Source organism: Strix uralensis, chromosome Z (genome assembly GCF_047716275.1).
Source record: "Strix uralensis isolate ZFMK-TIS-50842 chromosome Z, bStrUra1, whole genome shotgun sequence".
NCBI classification, from domain to species: domain Eukaryota; kingdom Metazoa; phylum Chordata; class Aves; order Strigiformes; family Strigidae; genus Strix; species Strix uralensis.
In genome coordinates, this window is record NC_134012.1 from 30,720,120 (window position 1) to 30,739,970 (window position 19,851).

The 19,851-nt window shown below is 39.1% G+C and overlaps 1 protein-coding gene across 5 annotated transcripts in view; it reads left to right on the top strand.

Annotated features, from left to right (window-relative positions):
• RIC1 (RIC1 homolog, RAB6A GEF complex partner 1) overlaps nt 1-19,851 on the top strand; it is a 56,479-nt gene that overhangs the window by 24,617 nt on the left and 12,011 nt on the right. For 3 of the 5 annotated variants that reach the window (XM_074856776.1, XM_074856779.1, XM_074856780.1), the window contains 13 exons: nt 6,013-6,120; nt 7,242-7,384; nt 7,626-7,762; nt 8,750-8,841; nt 9,888-9,976; nt 10,981-11,125; nt 11,633-11,681; nt 12,758-12,910; nt 13,262-13,465; nt 14,935-14,973; nt 15,236-15,346; nt 15,884-15,973; nt 16,568-16,728. In XM_074856776.1, the coding sequence (XP_074712877.1) occupies nt 6,013-6,120; nt 7,242-7,384; nt 7,626-7,762; nt 8,750-8,841; nt 9,888-9,976; nt 10,981-11,125; nt 11,633-11,681; nt 12,758-12,910; nt 13,262-13,465; nt 14,935-14,973; nt 15,236-15,346; nt 15,884-15,973; nt 16,568-16,728 (1,521 nt within the window). The remainder of the gene's footprint in view (nt 1-6,012; nt 6,121-7,241; nt 7,385-7,625; nt 7,763-8,749; nt 8,842-9,887; nt 9,977-10,980; nt 11,126-11,632; nt 11,682-12,757; nt 12,911-13,261; nt 13,466-14,934; nt 14,974-15,235; nt 15,347-15,883; nt 15,974-16,567; nt 16,729-19,851) is intronic. The other 2 variants (XM_074856778.1, XM_074856777.1) reach the window with 2 other exon arrangements.

Genomic DNA, 19,851 nt, shown 5'->3' on the forward strand with positions numbered 1-19,851 from the left:
CGCTGTGTAATTGTGCTAATGCAACAATATTAATTGTTGTCAGCTTTTTACTTTTGTGCCATCAAGGACAGCAACTCAGGAGTTCTTGGTGGTGTAAATTCATTTAGAAACAATGTTTGCCCTGTTTTTCTCACATGTATAATGCTCTTAATAGTTGAAACATCAAGGTGTTGGGATTTTTTTCTTTTTTCTTATCCAAAACTAACTACTGAAGAAATGATTTTAGCAGCAAGAATATCATAGCCCCAAAGTAGTATAAGAACATTTAACCTTGTTTGTATCAGTTACCTGTTCTGAAGATATTTACTGATGAACATGTCTGGAGTCTTTAATATTTTTTACAGTAAAATGTCTCTATTCGTTCCCAAGCAGCTGTAATTTGACTAGTGGGAATGGATGCTACTGACTTGTTTGTTTGGTCTTTTAATTAATGTGATATCTGACATTTTTTTTTTTAAGTATAATATTAGTTGACTGTGAGAGCATCTCTGAACTTTTCTAAACTATTATCCAGCCATAACAGCTACCTATACTACTATGATTACTCCAGATAGTAAGGTGGAAACTTAAATCCTGATCTAATGCTATTTCTACCTCTGGAATAGTATTTTCCAGTAATAAGCAGTAAACAGTGAACGTATTTTGAAAAACTGAAAATTATTTTGAAATACGTAGAACAGACTGAAAAAGATGATGTACCTTAATTGCAAGTTATAAACAAGTTAAGTACATCCTTTTGGATTCTGCTGTAATTAACTTCTGAATATTTCTTAGTTGTTTCTGCTAGCACTGACTAAGTCTGGTAATGATATTTCTGAGTGAGTTTTGTCTGTGGATTGTGCTGTATCACTTAACTGTTGTGCATGTAGTGGAGGACATAAGTGCAGTACTGTGCTGCTAGAAGCTGGCTGGTGTACTGTTTCCTCGCTGAACCTACCCCCACCCCAGATAACAAACTCCAAGGAAATTCTTCCTCCCAGTTCAGGGGAGCCTGCCTGACTGTGCTTTTGCTGCCTCTTTCTTGAATTTAGGATGCTTAAGGTTTGTTGTTTTGTTTTAGGTGGGTTTTTTTTTTTTTTGGCAGGGAAGTGGTGTGGTGACAGTTCTCCATTTTCTCATGGTTGCATCTTGCATCATAGTTTGAGGTTACAGTTTTTTCTTCTAACAGAAACAAAGTGCAGAAGTTCCAGAGCCAGTTCTTCCCCTGTAAGAAGATCAAATGTATACAAAAAATTATGACTTCATACTAAGAATTTTAGCAATTCACTTATTTATAGGCTCATCTTTCATTATGGAGAAGTCAGGCTAGAACTGAACAGCAGGAGAAGTTTAAAGTGCGGAAAGCTGGGAGAATTGGAGTTTGGAGAAAGAGGGCAAGCTCTTAAGATAGACTTGTATCATTCCTCTTTACCCTTGTTTAAAAGGTGATTCATGAGATACAGTTATGTAGGCTTTCAACATCTGGAATACATTTTGTTACACCATATAGTGCTCTGTATATATGTCTATAGAGGAAACAGGGTTACAAGTGATGAGGAAAAGGCTGAGGTGCTTAATGCCTTCTTTGCCTCATTCTTTAATAACAAGACTGGTTGTACTGAGGGAATCCAGCCTTCTCAGCCAGAGGACGGAGACTGGGAGAATGACTCCCCTGCATTCCAGGAGGAGATAGTCAGTGACCTGCTGCATCACATAGACGTACACCAGTCTATGGGACCGGGTGGGATACACCCGAGGGTGCTGAAGGAGCTGGCTGGGGTGCTGGGCAAGCCGCTTTCCATCATTTACCAGCAGTCCTGGCTGACCGGGGAGGTCCCGACGGATTGGAAATTGGCCAGTGTGACGTCCATATATAAGGAGGGTCGGAAGGATGATCCGGGAAATTACAGGCCTGTCAGCTTGACTTCGGTGCCCAGGAAGCTGATGGAGCAGCTCATCCTGAGTACCATCACACAACACGTGTGGGACAACCAGATGATCAGGCCCAGTCAGCAGGGGTTTATGAAAGGCAGGTCCTGCTTGACGAATCTGATCTCCTTCTACGACAGGGCGACCCGCTTACTGGGTGAGGGAAAGGCTGTGGATGTTGTCTACCTTGACTTTAGTAAGGCCTTTGACACCATTTCCCACAGCATTCTCCTGGCGAAACTGGCTGCTCGTGGCTTGGATGGGCACACGCTTCGCTGGGTAAAAAACTGTCTGGCTGGCCGGGCCCAAAGAGTTGTGGTGAACGGAGTTAAATCCAGTTGGTGGCCAGTCACGAGTGGTGTCTCCCAGGGCTCAGTTTTGGGGCCACTCCTGTTTAACATCTTTATTGATGATCTGGACGAGGGGATCGAGTGCACCCTCAGTAAGTTTGCAGATGACTCCAAGTTGGGTGGGAGTGTTGATCTGCTTGAGGGTAGGGAGGCTCTGCAGAGAGACCTGGACAGGCTGGAGCGATGTGCTAAGGCCAACTGTAGGAGTTTCAATAAGGCCAAATGCCGGGTGCTGCACTTGGGCCACAACAACCCCCAGCAGTGCTACAGGCTTGGGGAGGAGTGTCTGGAGAGCTGCCAGTCAGAGAGGGACCTGGGGGTGTTGATTGACAGCCGGCTGAACAGGAGCCAGCAGCATGCCCAGGTGGCCAAGAAGGCCAATGGCATCCTGGCTTGTATCAGCAATAGCGTGGCCAGCAGGGACAGGGAAGTGATCTTACCCCTGTACTGGGCACTGGTGAGGCCGCACCTCGATTCTTGTGTTCAGTTTTGGGCCCCTCACTACAAAAAGGACACTGAATGACTCGAGCGTGTCCAGAGAAGGGCAACGAAGGTGGTGAAGGGTCTGGAGCACATGTCGTAGGAGGAGCGGCTGAGGGAACTGGGGTTGTTTAGTCTGGAGAAGAGGAGGCTGAGGGGAGACCTCATCGCCCTCTACAGCTCCCTGAAAGGAGGTTGCCGAGAGCTGGGGATGAGTCTCTTTAACCAAGTAACAAGCGATAGGACAAGAGGGAATGGCCTCAAGTTGCACCAGGGAAGGTTTAGACTGGATATTAGGAAGTATTTCTTTCCAGAAGGGGTTGTTAGGCATTGGAATGGTCTGCCCAGGGCAGTGGTGGAGTCCCCATCCCTGGAGGTGTTTAAGAGTCAGGTTGACATGGCATTGAGGGATATGGTGTAGCTGGGAACTGTCAGTGTTAGGTTAATGGTTGGACTAGATGATCTTTAAGGTCTTTTCCAACCTGGATGATTCTGTGATTCTGTGAACAAGGGCATCACTGATATCGTGCTAAATAGGGAACCTGGTGATTTCAAAAAATACACCTTGATTCAAGATCTGAAACTTGCCCATAAACCTTGTATTATGTTTAAAATGGCATTCCTAATCTTTCCGTATTTGAGGTTTTCCTGAATTGCGGGTGTAGTGGGAGATTTTTCTCAATCCTGAGTGTTAAGAGATTTTATTTACAGGTTTAGTTACATTAACAGATGCTGTGCGAATAGAAGTGAAGTAATTACATTTTGACATGCGGGTGGTTGGTCATTGGAATGTGCCCATTCCTCTCAATTCTTGTGCAAAAGTGAGTTACTTAAAGTTTGGCTGCCAGGGTAGCAGATGCTGATGTGGCAATCTAGACCAGACGTTCTTTCCTGCTGTCAGCACTGCACATTCTTCGTCTAAAGGTCAAAGTAACTTAACTAGTAAGGCTGACTCATGCAGGTGTGGACTATATGAATGCAGTGTACTTTTGATTGCGTCCCCTTTGCATCCATAGTAAGGGTTTCTTTTTGAATCAATGAATTTGACATAATCACAGGCAATGAATTAAAGTACTGACATTTTGGAGTTTCAGTCGCGATGATAGTTCCTCAGTGGAAAAAGATATACTCTGCAGATGGTAACAAATTTGCTGAAACTAGCTCATGAAACTGAAAATATTCAAATATTCTTGCAAACTATTTTTATCAAACGTGTTTAAAGAAAAAGAAGCCTGCCCACATAGAGACTTGAAATTTCTCTTCCAGCGAAGGATGTCTTTTAAATCATACTGTTCCCATTCTGACTTTGTCCTGTGCAGAAACACTGTGTTTATACTTGGTTATGTACCTTAGTCAGTTAAAACAGGTATGTTTGTGGTGTGTTATCTGTACATAACAGTAACATTTATGCATTACGCAACCCTTTTCTCTCAATTTTAGTCATTTGCTTACAAGCTTCAGTTGTACCACTGATTCTTGATAACCCAGAGTAGTTTCGTCTTGGGAGTATACTGTTGGACCTGTATGTCTGCATGGGTTGACAGGCATGTCTCCAAATACGTGAGGTTTTCTAAGTGTTTCTCCAACACCCAGGATAGTGCATTGTAGATAATGACATAGAGATTTGAAGGAATTAATCCTGTATGATATTTTTTTTTATTTCTGAAATCGCTGACTCTAAAAGATACCAAGCTAAATTAAGTGTATTCGGCTTCATGAACGTCAAGAAATGCCATCTCATTTACCATTTTAAAAAATCCACAAAAAACGCCACAATGCTAGTATTAACCAGTCACCTTTTTTTAAAATTTTGTTTTATTTCAGGCCTCCTGTCGGTTCATGATAGCTAGCTTACATGGAGGGCTATTCTTTCCCAAGACAGCTGTATTTTATAATTAATATCCAAGTTACCATCTGTGGGTGGTAGATTGATTAACCTTACAGTATTTTTTCCCATTTTTCGCTATAATTCTAAAAACCGGTCACCATGGTTTTGTTCTGGAAAGATACTACTACTTCTGTGGGCTAATTCCAGAATGTCAGAGATTGCCTTGGCCTTACCTTAGGTAGCGTATCTGTGTCCTTACTGCATAAGGAAAGGATCCATTAAAGAATAACAGATATGAATTTTGTGTTTCACTATAAAATGGTAATGAGGTTAAGGCACTTGATATCAACTGAGATACCTCAATCTCTTTCCTGACTTGGTTATCCTCAGGGTGTCAAATTTATCTAAAACTGCAGCTGCCTTGGTCTCTGCCAGGTCTTAGGCAGTTGTATTGCCTCGTGTAAAATGAAAGAAGAATTTTTTCAGTTAAAATCCAGGTAAAAAATCACACAAATCTGTGTATCTATCTACTATTTTTGACTAATGAAGTTACACTAAACTCTTAATTTGTCTGCAATGCCTGTTTCAGGCATAGTTTGCTTTGTTTACTAGCATAATGCTTATGACATGGATGAGCTGGACAACATGTTGCAGTGCTTATGAATGTAGGTCAGTTTTCATTAAAAAAAAGAAGTCAGTGAAACTCATGGCACATCTGATAACCTAGACAAATAAGGAATACTTCAGTGATGCTGTATTGGTTTTTAAAATAACTGCACTTCATTAGAGAATGAAATGTGAAATTTAAAATGAGGAAAATAAAAAGTGGAAGCTTTCTACATCTAGAAGTTGATACTTTGTTTTGGTCTGTTTAAAGGAAGGGAATCAGTGCTCAGTCATCTCTATTCTTAGTAGGTGTTAGGTTTATTGTTAATTTGCTGTAGGGAAATATCTTCTTATGAATTACTGTAATAAATGTTGACCTGTTGGGTTATGAATTTATAGTATAAACATTGATCTAGCAAAAGGAACTGAGAAAACATGAAGACTTTACAGTCTATAATATCTGTACTGCATCTTGGCAAAGAATGAATCAGAGATACTTAAAAATTAAACATTTAACTAATGGAAACAGTTGAATACCATTTTATTGAATCAGAATCTCCATTAATATATGTAACTTATTTTAGGATTATTAAGACCAGGTATGCAGATACTGTAATGTTCATTTTTGGTTCATTGTCTTTTGCTTATACACTCTTTATAGGCACTTTTTGCAATAAAATTATGTCCTACATATTAAGTGCTGCTTGTGACACGTTGCACATGAGTGTCTGGTGTGTATACATGTAGGGGGGAAAAAAGCCCACAGGAATCTAAGTCAGTAACTCATACCTCTTTTGAGTGACATCTTGTTTCATTTGTAGTATTTCTCTTTTATTTTAGAGGAAGCCCACATCTGAAGGGAACCCTACATTATAAGGAAGAACAGTGTGCTCCTTCATTAAATCTAGAAGTGAAGAAAGTGCTGGACTTGCAAGCCTCTATCACAAGGTATGTTCAGTAATCATGTCTTAAGAATTCTTCTGCATATAGTGTTACTTGTTAAAAAGTGAAGGGCAAACTGGATGGGAAAAAAAAATTCTAGTAAGTTGTTAGACTTATTAACAGTAAGGACTAATAGTTGATAATAGTAAGTCTAGGGAGGTGAAAAACTAAGTTTCTCTTTAAGAATTCTTTCTTTCTGTGCTTGGCTATACTGCTATTTTTGGCATATAGGCATATATAGCACATTCAGTATTACATTATGTTACTATAAATGTGTTTGTCCTTGAGCTCAAAGTATAGATTAGAGATTTCATGGAGACATAAGTATATAAGAGCAAAACTGTACGTAGCATTTCAACATTTCTTCAGCTGCCCTCAAACAGTCCCTATTTGTCCTGGAAAAACTTCTTGTTTATCTTTTATTGTGATTATTGCTTTCCCTATAAATAAGCTTTGAACATGCTAAATAAGTGTGTGTGAAAAGTTGGTGAAACTGTATAGCATTGGGGTGGATTGGAAAAGTAACAAAGTGCAATTTGGGAAGAGGCCACACAGGAGAAGATGTATGTTAGAAGAAATGCATATATACTGGAAAAAACCTTCCTGGGAAGCCACAGGTTGTTATCTGCATGAAAATCGATTAACAATAGTTTTCAGAATTTTGGAAGTGTTTGGGGAAGGATTTAGGAGAAATCTAATTTCTGTTTTGTCAATGAGCACAGATCATGGGTTAGAAAGTGTTGTGGATTGTTTACAGCCTAGACAATATTGTTAATTTTCTAGGATAGATGAATAATTGATTGTTGGCAGCAATGTCTTACGTTTAGTCAAAAGTATTAAAATTATGTTCAGCAGTTCATGTACCAGTTAAACAGTTACACTAACAATACAGACCTGTTCATGAACTCTGATTCCTGGAGAAAAATAGAGACATATACCATATTTTGTCAGCTTGGTATCTCTACTGTATAGAAGACTTAGGCACTTTGTAGCTTATTTGATGTAACTTGTCAACATAGCTGCTGATACAAGAGGCAGTAATATGGTGCTGGTCACATTAATTGATTTTTTTTCTGTGACAATGATTTGAGATGCAGTTTTTTAGAGAATGACAATACATTTGTCAGTTTGCAGTCCACATTAGAGGACCTACTTGTGGCTACTGCTGATGGATTTCTTCATCTCGTTCACTGGGACGGTATGACCAATGGAAGGAAGGCCATCAACCTATGTACAGTTCCATTTTCTGTGGACCTGCAGTCTTCTCGAGGTAGGTTTGGGGGTTTTTTATTGCTTATGGTAGTTAACTATTGGCAAAATACCATCTAATATAAAATATTATCTCTGTTCTCAAGCAGAGGTGAGAAAAATGTGCCTTTTGTAAATGTGAATGAAGTAGCCTGTTTAAAATAGTTTTTTTTTCTGTGAAGTAATTAGTAAACAACTGAAAAGTCTGTTAGCTTGCAATGTGTCTGTGTCCACATATTTTTAAATTACTGATATTTTCCCAGCAGGTTCACTTTTGGGCTTTGAAGATGTTTACATCAGAGATATGGAATACTGTGCCACACTTGATGGTTTTGCTGTTGTTTTTAATGATGGCAGAGTTGGTTTCATTACACCAATGTCAAGTAGATTCACTGCTGAGGTATATTTCCTTTAGTATTTCTAGCATGCACTCCATAATAAATGTGTTTTCCTTGGTCTCTGCATGTCAGTTAGCTTTCTACTTTAAATTTTGTTCAGCTGCAAAGACACTTAAAATTTAATAACTGCTTAAGAGATAACATAGGAACAAGACTATATTTCATACCATAATGTGAACTAGATTGTTCTAGAGCTAGTACCTGGCTATGGGAGAGCATAAATGATAGTAGATTTAGTTTTTGTTTATTGCTTCAAAATGTCATTATAGTCTTGAGGTCTTCTTACTGTCTCTGCGACAGATTTCCTGTTGCTAGTTATAAGTGGGGTGATAAGAAGTAGTTTTTACTATGGCAAAGCATCATAGGTTCTATTTCTAGCTTTTAGTCGTAATCAAGTCTAACTCTTCTCATAGTGACAAGCAGACTTCAGAATTTGTTTTAAAGGAATCTTTTCCAAGTTAGGTGTTTTCTTACCTGTAGTTCAGCCTACAAACTACTACATTTTGTCATTAGATATCTTCAATTACAGAAAACCCAGAAGGATTTGTGTAGTCTGCCCCAAACTCCTTCACACATTTACAGTATCTGCGATTTCAGCTGTTGCAGATGGGAGTCTATTTTCCTGTTTTGTGTTTTGCCTTCATTCTTAGTACCATCTACTGATTTTTTTTTTATTCAGTATCAGGGATATTCTTGTCTAACAGATATTGCTTTGGTTATTCAGAGCTCTGATAAACAGTTTCCTTACATACTGGCATCTTTCTGTAACTTTTATTAAGAACGGTGAAACCAGTTTTACATATACTGGATTTTGTTTATGTGAGCTATGCCAGTTAATCTTGACATCTGCAATAGAAATTTCCTGTGGTGATGAAGATCAACTGGCAGATCTGTAACATGGCATATATGGGTAACACGTGGGTAGTAGCTGACTGTCATGAATAAAAGCACTGTTTAACCAAGAATTCTGTGAATTCATTTCTTTACAGCAGCTCCATGGTGTTTGGGCACAAGATGTGATTGATGGAACTTGTGTGGCAGTAAATAACAAATACAGGCTAATGGCATTTGGATGTGCCAAGTAAGTTTTGTAAGGCTGGTTCAATGGGGAGGGAAATGATTTCTTTATAAAGCTTAAGTACTAGTTTCTTCTTACCAACTTGTGTTGCAAGAGGTGTAAAGATGAAAATGATCAGTCTTCATAGACATTGTATAATCTGCTCTGTCAAGAAGGTAAGAGGAAAGAAATATTTGCCTTCTTGAACTGCAGTTGAAATTGATGCTTGCTCTTCAGTTCTGGAAAAAAAATAAAAAGGTGTTTGGACTAGTAGCAAGTATTGGAATGTGCTACTGTCCCAGTTAATCTCAAGGCAGGATTATGAAGTCAGTTTTAAGCAGTTGCTTATATTAATATTGGACAAGAATCAGCACTTTGCACCTAGCTGAGAAAATGCTCTGTGAAGTGTTATTTGGTAAGGAAAACTGTTGCCTGTTTGAGTAACTGAAATATTGCAAAAGTGCTTTTAGTTGTGGTGGTTTGCTTATTGCTCCTTCAAGACAGTTCCTTCTGTGTTAATACTGATTTAGCTTGTCTACAGTGCAGCTTTTTTTTTTTTTAATTGTATTTTATTTGTTTTTTAGAGCATTTCAAAAGATCTGGGTAGTTTAGTCTTTAACTGTCGTCTTACGAAATAGTATTCTAGGTTGTAGTAACAATGCAGTGTGCTGGTGTTTCCCTCTGAAACAGGAGTAGTTACTAAAATTTATTGATTTGGGTGTGTGTTAGTACACTCCTGATGAAACTCTAGCACAGAGTAAATACTGACTTTCCTAATGGGTTGTCTTGCAGTTGGAAGCTATAAATATGTGGACTGTGTACGCATATGTATTTTCAGAGAATGAAATAGTGCATTAGTCATTTTTATGCTGGTGTTTTGGGTCCTCCACTGCCTTCTGGAAAGTATCTTATAAATTTGTTTCATAAAGTTCTTTGGGTGTTACTTGACACAATGTTTTGGTTCTAGAGAAGTTTGGTATTGGTGAGAAAAAAGCATCTTTTATTAAGCTCTTGAAACTGATGAGAAATCCAAATGATCTGTAGTCTAAAGCATGTGTAATCTCTTCCAGTGGTTCTGTGCAGGTTTATACCATAGATACCACCACTGGCGCCATGCAGTTTTCTCATAAATTGGAACTGACACCAAAACAATATCCTGGTGAGCTACTTTTATTGCTAGAATTTTCCAGCTGTTTTTATGGTAGTAAAGAATATTTTTATCCTTGGCTAGTTAACAACTATTTGTTGTTTGCATTCTCACTGATGGGATTAGTATTTATTCTTGCATGTTCATAGTAATTTACTCTTGCACATTTGTTCTTTTAGCTGCTTGCTTTTAACTGCTTTTGGCTATGTTTCATATATGAGGGTCTAGGGTTGGTTGGGATTTTTTGGGGTTTGTTGTTTTTTTTTTAATAAATCTGAATCTGAGCAGTGTACAGACAGTACTGCTTCTGGTTGTTCATTCTTAAATGCTGCAGATCTTAGTAGTTCCCACATGTAGTTACGAGATTACTTTTCCGTTAGTCACCTGAGAGAATGAGAGATTATTGTCAAAACTGATAATGAATATAATAGAGGTGTGAATTAACTTGAAACAACTGATATGTAGCGTACAGAAAAAAAAATGAGTAATCCAGCACATGCCTGAACTGCAGTGAGCAAAAGCTCAGTGGAATTTTTCATGTGGTAGTGAAGTATTGCAGGCTTGAGAGTGAGGAACATATAAAGTGGGTAAATTGCATCCTCAACTGAAAAGGTGTGCGCCTGTTAGGTTTTAACAAAAAAATCAAATCTGTAAATAACAGTTTTACAGTTCTGCTGAGTGCTGAAGTAAGAGGTTTCAAGGCTAAGTATAAAATCTTCTTTTGTCCTAAAAATCCTTTTACCAGAATTGCAGTCTTATGGTTGTGTCATAGCACAGTGTATTTCTGGCCTGTTTTGATGTATTCTTAGTTTCCTATGAAACCAAACATGTATTTGAAAGATAACATGAATTCTTCCTTTGCTGCTTATTCATTTTGAGATGGTCAGTTTGATGCATGTAGCAAAGTTAATTGAAAAATCAAATATTTATTTCCATATACTTTTGTTTCTAATGGTGAAAGCAGTTGAAGGACACGATGTTTTTCACGTGGTATTTTATTGTCTGTTTTTAAACAGATATTTGGAATAAAACAGGACCTGTTAAACTAATCAGATGGTCACCTGATAGCTGTGTTGTGATGGTGACCTGGGAATGTGGAGGCTTGTCCTTATGGAGTGTTTTTGGTGCTCAGCTTATCTGTACTTTAGGAGGTGATTTTGCGTGAGTATCTTTAATCAAATTGTAAAATGTTTTATTAGAAACTTTTAGTTTTCTAATTAAAAGCATTTAATTAGAAACTAATTAACTGAAGTAGCTTCTTAAAATCCTTTTGCATTACAGTTCCTTAGATATTGGAATCACTGAATAATATTTAGGATGGGATCCTTTGAATATGCATGAAAAAGTATTATTTACTTTTTGTAGGGGTCTTTCTGGCTGTAAAGGCAAATTATCCCAAAGGCAGGCTTTAGCAGGCAAATATTAAAATTCCCTCAGTGCCAGCATATATTGCCTGAAAATGTGCTCGCATCCAGCAATCACAATTCAAACAGTTTATGCTAGACATCTAATTGCATTGCCTTTTATGCAGTGTCATGGATCAAATAGGCCTCATAGTTTGAGGTGAGGTTCAATATAGAACCATATGACAGTACAAAGATAGGAAGATAATTTCTTATTTTGATGAAGTTATTTCCAAACTCAGACTTCTTCTGTTCTGTTTTTAAGGTATCAGTCTGATGGTGCCAAAAAGGATCCTCTGAAGATCAATTCTATGGTAAATACGAATGTAAAAATACTGTTATAGGATAGCTGTTACTTTCTTAAATTATTCTTTGTAAAACAGATTTTCAGAAAATCAAACTGGCTTTCTTTAACTTTATTTACTACACTTCCTAATATCAGTGTTGTATTGAAGGAAGAGGGAAAAGGGAACAGCTGATGATTTTTTTTTTCCCATGTATATGCCTGATCATGAAGTGTGCATGGCATGCCTTTTCTTGTCTTTGCTGTTAATATTAAGAATGAACACTTTTGTTTTTCCTTACTATGTATTTTTTTTAATCTTGTACTGTATTTCAGAATACAATGAGACACAGAACAACACTAATCGTAAACTTACTTATTTCTCTAAAATTACCAGCTTACCTTTGGCTGTTGAAGTAATTTAACTCAGAATATGAATTCAAGAGAAACTTAACCGCTGTTGTTGTAATACAAACTAATTAACATGAAATCCTGCTAGTCTGTCAAATCAGTAGATCTTGATAAATATCAGACACAGTCTTCAAGGCCTCTTTTATGTTTATTATTTTGTACAGTACTTCTAAAATATTTTATTTATGTATAGTCTAGTTGCTATGAAGATTGACAATTTTAAACATGCACCTCCAAGTGCGTGTACAAATCTGCAAGGACAGCATAACGTACTTCTTAACCCCAAAGACTCAAATTCTGATACCATTGAATTTAATGAACCACCACCAATGTAATTTTGGGGATCAGGATTTTTTCATACCTGATTTTGTTTGTGGATTTTTGTTAGTTGCTTTAAGCTGCAAACTAAACAGTTTTCATTACTTATGGGGATGTCTTACATAGTTACTTTTCATTTAAACAACATTTTTTACATAAAAATAAAATAATTTAAGTTATATTCTTACTGTTCCTTGTGGATTTTACCGGCATGAGTTACTTACGATTCTTATGATGATACTTTTTGGAACATCAAACTGTGTGGTTTTTTACCAGCCTAATCATAAGATCAGTTACAGTAAGTTTCTGTAGTTCTTGTTTCTGAGGATATATAGGGTTGGTTGTGTTTTTTTATTATTGTTATTCTTTTACATTCAGACCTGGGGATCAGAAGGGTATCATCTGTGGGTTATTGATGGGATTTCTCCTTCAAACATGAAGCCTGAAAGAGATGGAAGTAATGAAGCTCGCCAGTTTGGTATTCTGCAGTTTCATTTCATCAAGAGTGCACTCACTGTTAACCCTTGTATGGTAAGCTTTTGTTGATAAATATATCCTTATTTTAGAGCATATATCCAGTTTTCAGGTGACCTCTGAGTTATTCTCTTAACAGATTTTAGGTCTGTTTTGCAGCCATTAGACTGGTTTTCCTTTTTTATCATAAAGCCTGTAAAATAGTACTTTGAAAATACTGCTATGCAATATTGTAACATAAAACCTACTAGTAGGTAGTGATACAAAAATTGAGAACTGTCTTAACGCTTGTTTTTCATATTATTTATGCAGAACATGTTCATATATTGATCATGTGTTTTTCTTTGTTTTCTGTGTATGGAGTTCAAGATTGCTTTTGGTTTTCTTGTTGTCTTGTTTTTAATGTAGAGTAACCAGGAACAAGTCCTCCTTCAAGGAGAAGATCGGTTGTATTTGAACTGTGGAGATGCAACACAGGCTCAGAGTCCCAGAAATACTTCAGCACACTCTGAACATAAGCCTACCAGGGAAAGAGGCCCATTTTCAGATGGCAGTTTAGATTCTCAGGGTTTAAGCACTTTACTAGGACACAGGCATTGGCACGTTGTACAGGTAATTGTTGCTGGTTGCCCATATGTGCTCTGTGCTTGCAAGAGTTTTATAGGACTGGAATTTGCAGCTGATCTCATCACTCTCTTTCATACCCTTTTCCTCTAGTATGAGATCATTGCTTTTCTATTGCCTCTTGGGTTTTCCCTGCTACAGCTTTTTCTTACTGCCAAATGGTAAAGCAACATTAGCCATATCAGCCTTGTGGCTATAAGTTTTGATCCTAGCCAGTAAAAAAAAAATCCAGATGTCTTTTTGACTTAAGGAAGTAGTTAAATTACTTTCCTATGCTTTGAAAGGGAGAACAAGTGCAACATGCAAGAAATCTCTCAGGGATTTGTTCTGTTATTTATGCAAATTGCTTTAAGCATATTCAACTGATGAATACAGCCTTTGGACTCTGGCTGTATTTTCAAGCAGTCTTAGATGGCATCTATTGAAGCATGTAATTAAAACTTCACAATATCAAGCTTGTGAAGAATAAATTATTTTCGGGTTAGTAATGGGACAGATTCTATTTTCTCTGTAATACACAGGAAAAATGAAATAGCTTTTAATCTGTAACTCAAGTGCATGTTCTTTCATGCTTGAATTGGTAGATATTTTGGTAGATATTTTTTAAGTAAAGGTTTTTAAAAGGTCCTCAAGATTTTGTTTTTCTCGTAATACATGAACCAGTATTATTAAACAGCATTTGACTCTAGGCATCGATGTCAGATTCTAGATACTGTTGAATTTCCACTTTAGCTGGCCAGGTAGCTCTTCTGTCTTCTGAAACTGGTGTAGGAGGAGGAAGTCCTCATTCTGTGTAGGAGTAAAACTAACACAATTGCAATTACTGTGGGGAGCAACATACCCATGAGAACAGCCAGTGGCTGGGGAATGAGAGCACTTACCTGCCTTGTATCAGACTAAGGATTGGAGTTTGAACCTGGATTTGTATCTTCCCATGTGACATGAAGAATCCAGGATCACAATTTAATTTGACGTATCCCAGTCAAGTGCTCTCATAACAAGGCTTTTGGATGTGCTGGTGTGTATTTCTGTTGGGATTAGAATTTTCATCCCAGCACTGAAGTCCCTTCTGAATGCTGTGTTTATCAAAACCTGTATGTTCCCATGAAAGGTTCTGATGGAGGAGGAGTACCTAGGGGGGTAGAAGAGCAAATTTTGACTATTAATTTGTAATATAGTATTAGCTGTTGTATGTTGTTAATGCATTTCTATATTTCTTGTATTAAAAACACACTAACATTTAGGCTTCAGTAACTTTTGGGGCAGGGGGGCGGGGGGGGGGGGGTAAGTTAATTGTATTTAAAAAAGAAATCCCAGCATTTAAAACCTTTAAGCCAGTGTTTTGGAAAAACATGGTCATTGTACAAAAACTTCTTTATAAACATTATAATTAATCACTACTTTAATGGTGCTTGGTATAGTTATGTGGTTTTGGCTTTTTTTTTTTTTTTTTTTAGATTCATAGTACGTATCTAGAGAGCAACTGGCCTATAAGGGTGAGTTATTTTGAGAATATGTTCTTGCTTCTTTAAAAGTATTGGGTTTTTATAACTGTCCCTTAGTGTTGCTCTAGAAGATGAAATCATTGTTTTAAATTACAGAAAGAAGAATATGTGTTGGGCAGTAAAGTAGAAAACATGAAGACACTTCACAAGTTTTGACTCTGACATTATATTGCCTTGTAGTGATGTATTTGGATAGGATATATCATTTAAATAAGTTGCCTCCTGAGATTGTGTTTTTTTTCTCTTTGAACAGTTTTCAGCTATTGACAAGCTTGGACAGAATGTAGCTGTTGTTGGCAAGTTTGGTTTTGCACATTATTCTTTACTCACCAAAAAATGGAAGCTGTTTGGAAACATTACCCAGGTGAGAGGTTATGGTACTTTATTTGCATATACTGGGGAGGTTGAATTTGTTGGAATGTGACTCTTGGAGAAAATTAAAAAATATTGTTTTCAAGTAAAATGTAAACACACTTGGGATTGCTGGTTTTGCATGTGTTTTTCATAAAATGACTGAAACTCTTGTCTTGTGGCTTTGGCACGATAATCTGAGTGCATATAGTCAGACACTTACTCCCATGTGTCTTATCTGAGAGTTTGTGTGAGACATGGCTTTGGATGCCAAGCTGGTAAATTCTGTTCAGAAGCAGAGAGCTAATTGGAGAGAGTTGAGAGATGCCAGTAGCATAAGGAACTGTGGAGCTGTGTTTTGTAAGATGATGTTTGTCCTTCACACATTATTCTTTAGTACTTTGGTTTTTTTAATCTCTTGCCATTATCAGTAAAGATGATAGACATCATGTATGGCTTTCAGAAATTACCCATAGAATGTACATGTGTGTGTGTGTATACTTATATAAAAATGCATACTATACATATGTCACTTGCTTTCTTTTTTCAGGAGCAAAATATGATGGTAACAGGTGGCTTAGCATGGTGGAATGACTTCATTGTTCTTGCATGTTATAATTTAAATGATCATCAGGAAGAGGTGAGGTATTTTTCTTCAAAGTAAATAAGTCATGTTTAGAATGTTTGATCTGTTCTACAGTAGTATTATAAATATGAAAAGCTTGATACATAGGTGGCTTTTGGTCATGTTCAGAAATTGTTTACTAACATCTAAGTAATTATTTCCAGAAAAGTTAATTATTGCTGTTAAAAACTGTTTTGCTGACTACTGTGCATCTACTCATTGTCTGAGAACTTTGTGAACATTTTTGCATGGTAGCACAAAGACTGTTTTTAGGCATCTTTTAAATTAGATGGGCAGAAGATCATTAGATTTTAAATTAGATGGGCAGAAGAGCTTCCCTTACTCTTTGCTTTTTAAAACTAATGAATAAAACTTCTTCCTTATGTTTGTTGTTCAGTACTTCAGACTTGTCTGTCCTGTTCTTGAACCACTTTGGATGTAATAATATAATGCAATGGATAAAACATTCAATGAAACAAAAATCCAGTAATGTGCCTTGATAGAAATCCTTGGCAGCCATTCCACAAAAAAGAAAACAATTGAACATGGAATTACTATTAGTTTGTTGGTAAACAGAACCTGTATTCAACCTACTCCCTTTCCTTGTAGCTGAGAATCTACCTGCGAACGTCTAATCTTGACAATGCATTTGCACACATCACCAAAGTGCAAGCAGACACGTTACTACTGAGTGTCTTCCGGGACATTGTAATACTGTTCAGAGCAGATTGTTGCATTTGCCTTTACAGTATTGAGAGAAGGCCTGAAGGGTGAGTAGCAGTATGTAAATGCTTTTGCAGTAGTGTACTTGTGAATCTGTACTCAGTCTGAGTAAATTCTTATGATAATATAAAGTTGTTTGATAACTTATGGAGTCAAATATTTAAAATACAGAGGGGTAAGTATTATCTGTATGCACAAGTGATAGTTTATAACTGTTGTCTCTTACATACATGCAGATATGCACATTAGGTGTGGAGGTTGTGACTGAGACATGCATGTTTCCAGATGTCTGCACAAACATGATCTAGCTGATAGGAACTTGAAAACTGAATGTAAATACAAGAAAAAGGTACTAAAAGGCACCCACATACTTGAATATTTTTAATAAAAAATGTTTCTCACATTAGAAGTAGGAATTGTATAGGCAAAATTCTATAGGCACTTAGAAGAAATCTCACGATTGCTTGCCCTTGTTCTTGTGGGAGACTTTAACTTCCCAGACATCTGCTGGAAATAAAACACAGCAGAGCGGGACCAGGCCCGGAGATTCCTGGAATGTGTGGGAGACAACTTCTGACGCAGCTGGTGAGTGAACTGACCAGAGAAGGTGTCCTTCTGGATCTCCTCTTTGTGAACAGAGAAGGACTGGTGGATGATGTGGCGGTCAGAGGACAACTAGGGCACAGCCATCATGAAATAATAGAGTTCTCTATTCTTAGAGAGGCCAGGAGAGGGGGCAGCAGAACTGACATCCTGCACTTCCAGAGGGCTGACTTTGACTTGTTTGGGCAGCTGCTTGACAGGATCCCTTGGGAGATGATCCTGAAGCGTATAGGGGTCCAGGAAAGCTGGGCGCTCTTTAAGAAGGAAGTCTTAATGACACAGGAGCAGGCTGTCCCCAGGTGCTGTAAGAGAAGCTGGCGTCAGAGAAGGGAGAGGGCTACTGTGGATGAACAGGGAGCTTTGGCTGCAACTCTGGGAGAAGAGGAGAGTTTACGGCCTTTGGAAGAAGGGGCTAGCCACTCACAGTGATTTCAAAGATGCTGTGAGGCTGTGCAGGGCGGAAATCGGGAGGTCTAAAGCCCAGCTAGACATTAATCTGGCTTCAACCCTCAAGGATAACAAGAAATGTTTCTATAAGTATGTCAACAGCAAAAGAAAGACCAGGGAGAGCCTCCATCCCCTGCTAGACACAGGAGGAAACATGGCAGCAAGTGATGAGGAAAATGCTGAGGTGCTTAATGCCTTCTTTGCCTCAGTCTTTAATAAGAAGACTAGTTGTACTGAGGGAATCCAGCCTCCTCAGCCAGAAGACAGAGACTGGGAGAACGACCCCCCCACATTCCAGGAGGAGACAGTCAGTGACCTACTGCATCATATAGACACACACCAGTCTATGGGACCGGATGGGATACACCCGAGGGTGCTGAAGGAGCTGGCTGGGGTGCTGGGCAAGCCGCTTTCCATCATTTACCAGCAGTCCTGGCTGACCAGGGAGGTCCCGACGGATTGGAAATTGGCCAATGTGACGTCCATCTATAAGAAGGGTCAGAAGGATGATCCAGGAAATTACAGGCCTGTCAACTTGACTTTGGTGCCTGGGAAGGTGATGGAGCAGCTCATCCTGAGTGCCATCATACAACACATGCGGGACAACCAGATGATCAGGCCCAGTCAGCATGGGTTTATGAAAGGCAGGTCCTGCTTGACGAATCTGATCTCCTTCTACGACAGGGCGACCCGCTTACTGGGTGAGGGAAAGGCTGTGGATGTTGTCTACCTTGACTTTAGTAAGGCCTTTGACACCGTTTCCCACAGCATTCTCCTGGCGAAACTGGCTGCTCGTGGCTTGGATGGGCACACGCTTCGCTGGGTAAAAAACTGTCTGGCTGGCCGGGCCCAAAGAGTGGTGGTGAACGGAGTTAAATCTGGTTGGTGGCTGGTCACGAGTGGTGTCTCCCAGCGCTTGGTTTTGGGGCCACTCCTGTTTAACATCTTTATTGATGATCTGGACGAGGGGATCGAGTGCACCCTCAGTAAGTTTGCAGATGACACCAAGTTGGGTGGGAGTGTTGATCTGCTTGAGGGTAGGGAGGCTCTGCAGAGAGATCTGGACAGGCTGGAGCGATGGGCTAAGGACAACTGTAGGAGTTTCAATAAGGCCAAATGCCGGGTGCTGCACTTGGGCCACAACAACCCCCAGCAGTGCTACAGGCTTGGGGAGGAGTGGCTGGAGAAGGAGTGTCTGGAGAGCTGCCAGTCAGAGAGGGACCTGGGGGTGTTGATTGACAGCCGGCTGAACAAGAGCCAGCAGCGTGCCCAGGTGGCCAAGAAGGCCAATGGCATCCTGGCTTGTATCAACAACAGCGTGGCCAGCAGGGACAGGGAAGTGATCTTACCCCTGTACTCGGCACTGGTGAGGCCACACCTCGATTACTGTGTTCAGTTTTGGGCCCCTCACTACAAAAACAACATTGAATTACTCGAGCGTGTCCAGAGAAGGGCAACGAAGCTGGTGAAGGGTCTGGAGCACATGTCATAGGAGGAGCGGCTGAGGGAACTGGGGCTGTTTAGTCTGGAGAAGAGGAGGCTGAGGGGAGACCTCATCGCCCTCTACAACTACCTGAAAGGAGGTTGCAGAGAGCTGGGGATGAGTCTCTTTAACCAAGTAACAAGCGACAGGACAAGAGGGAATGGCCTCAAGTTGCACCAGGGAAGGTTTAGACTGGATATTAGGAAGTATTTCTTTCCAGAAGGGGTTGTTAGGGCTTGGAATGGGCTGCCCAGGGCAGTGGTGGACTCCCCATCCCTGGAGGTGTTTGAGTCAGGCTGACATAGTGCTGAGGGATCTGGTGTAGTTGGGAACTGTCAGTGTTAGGTTAATTGTTGGCCTAGATGATCTTCAGTGTCTTTTCCAACTTAGATGATTCTGTGATTCTGTATTTGGTGAGGGTGGTGGTGGAGCAGTAAAGATTAAGAGAGATGTTTGGTCTGTGGTGTGGTTGTGGGGAGCTATTTTGATGCAAAAGAAGTAACACTGTAAGATCCAGATACTTTCAGACACTTAAGGTTAGTGGACCTAAGGAGGAGTTAAAGATTCCCAGATAGTTTTTTGAAGTGCCTAAGCAGGTGACTTTTCTTACAGTTATGGCATCTTGGTTTCAGCAAGA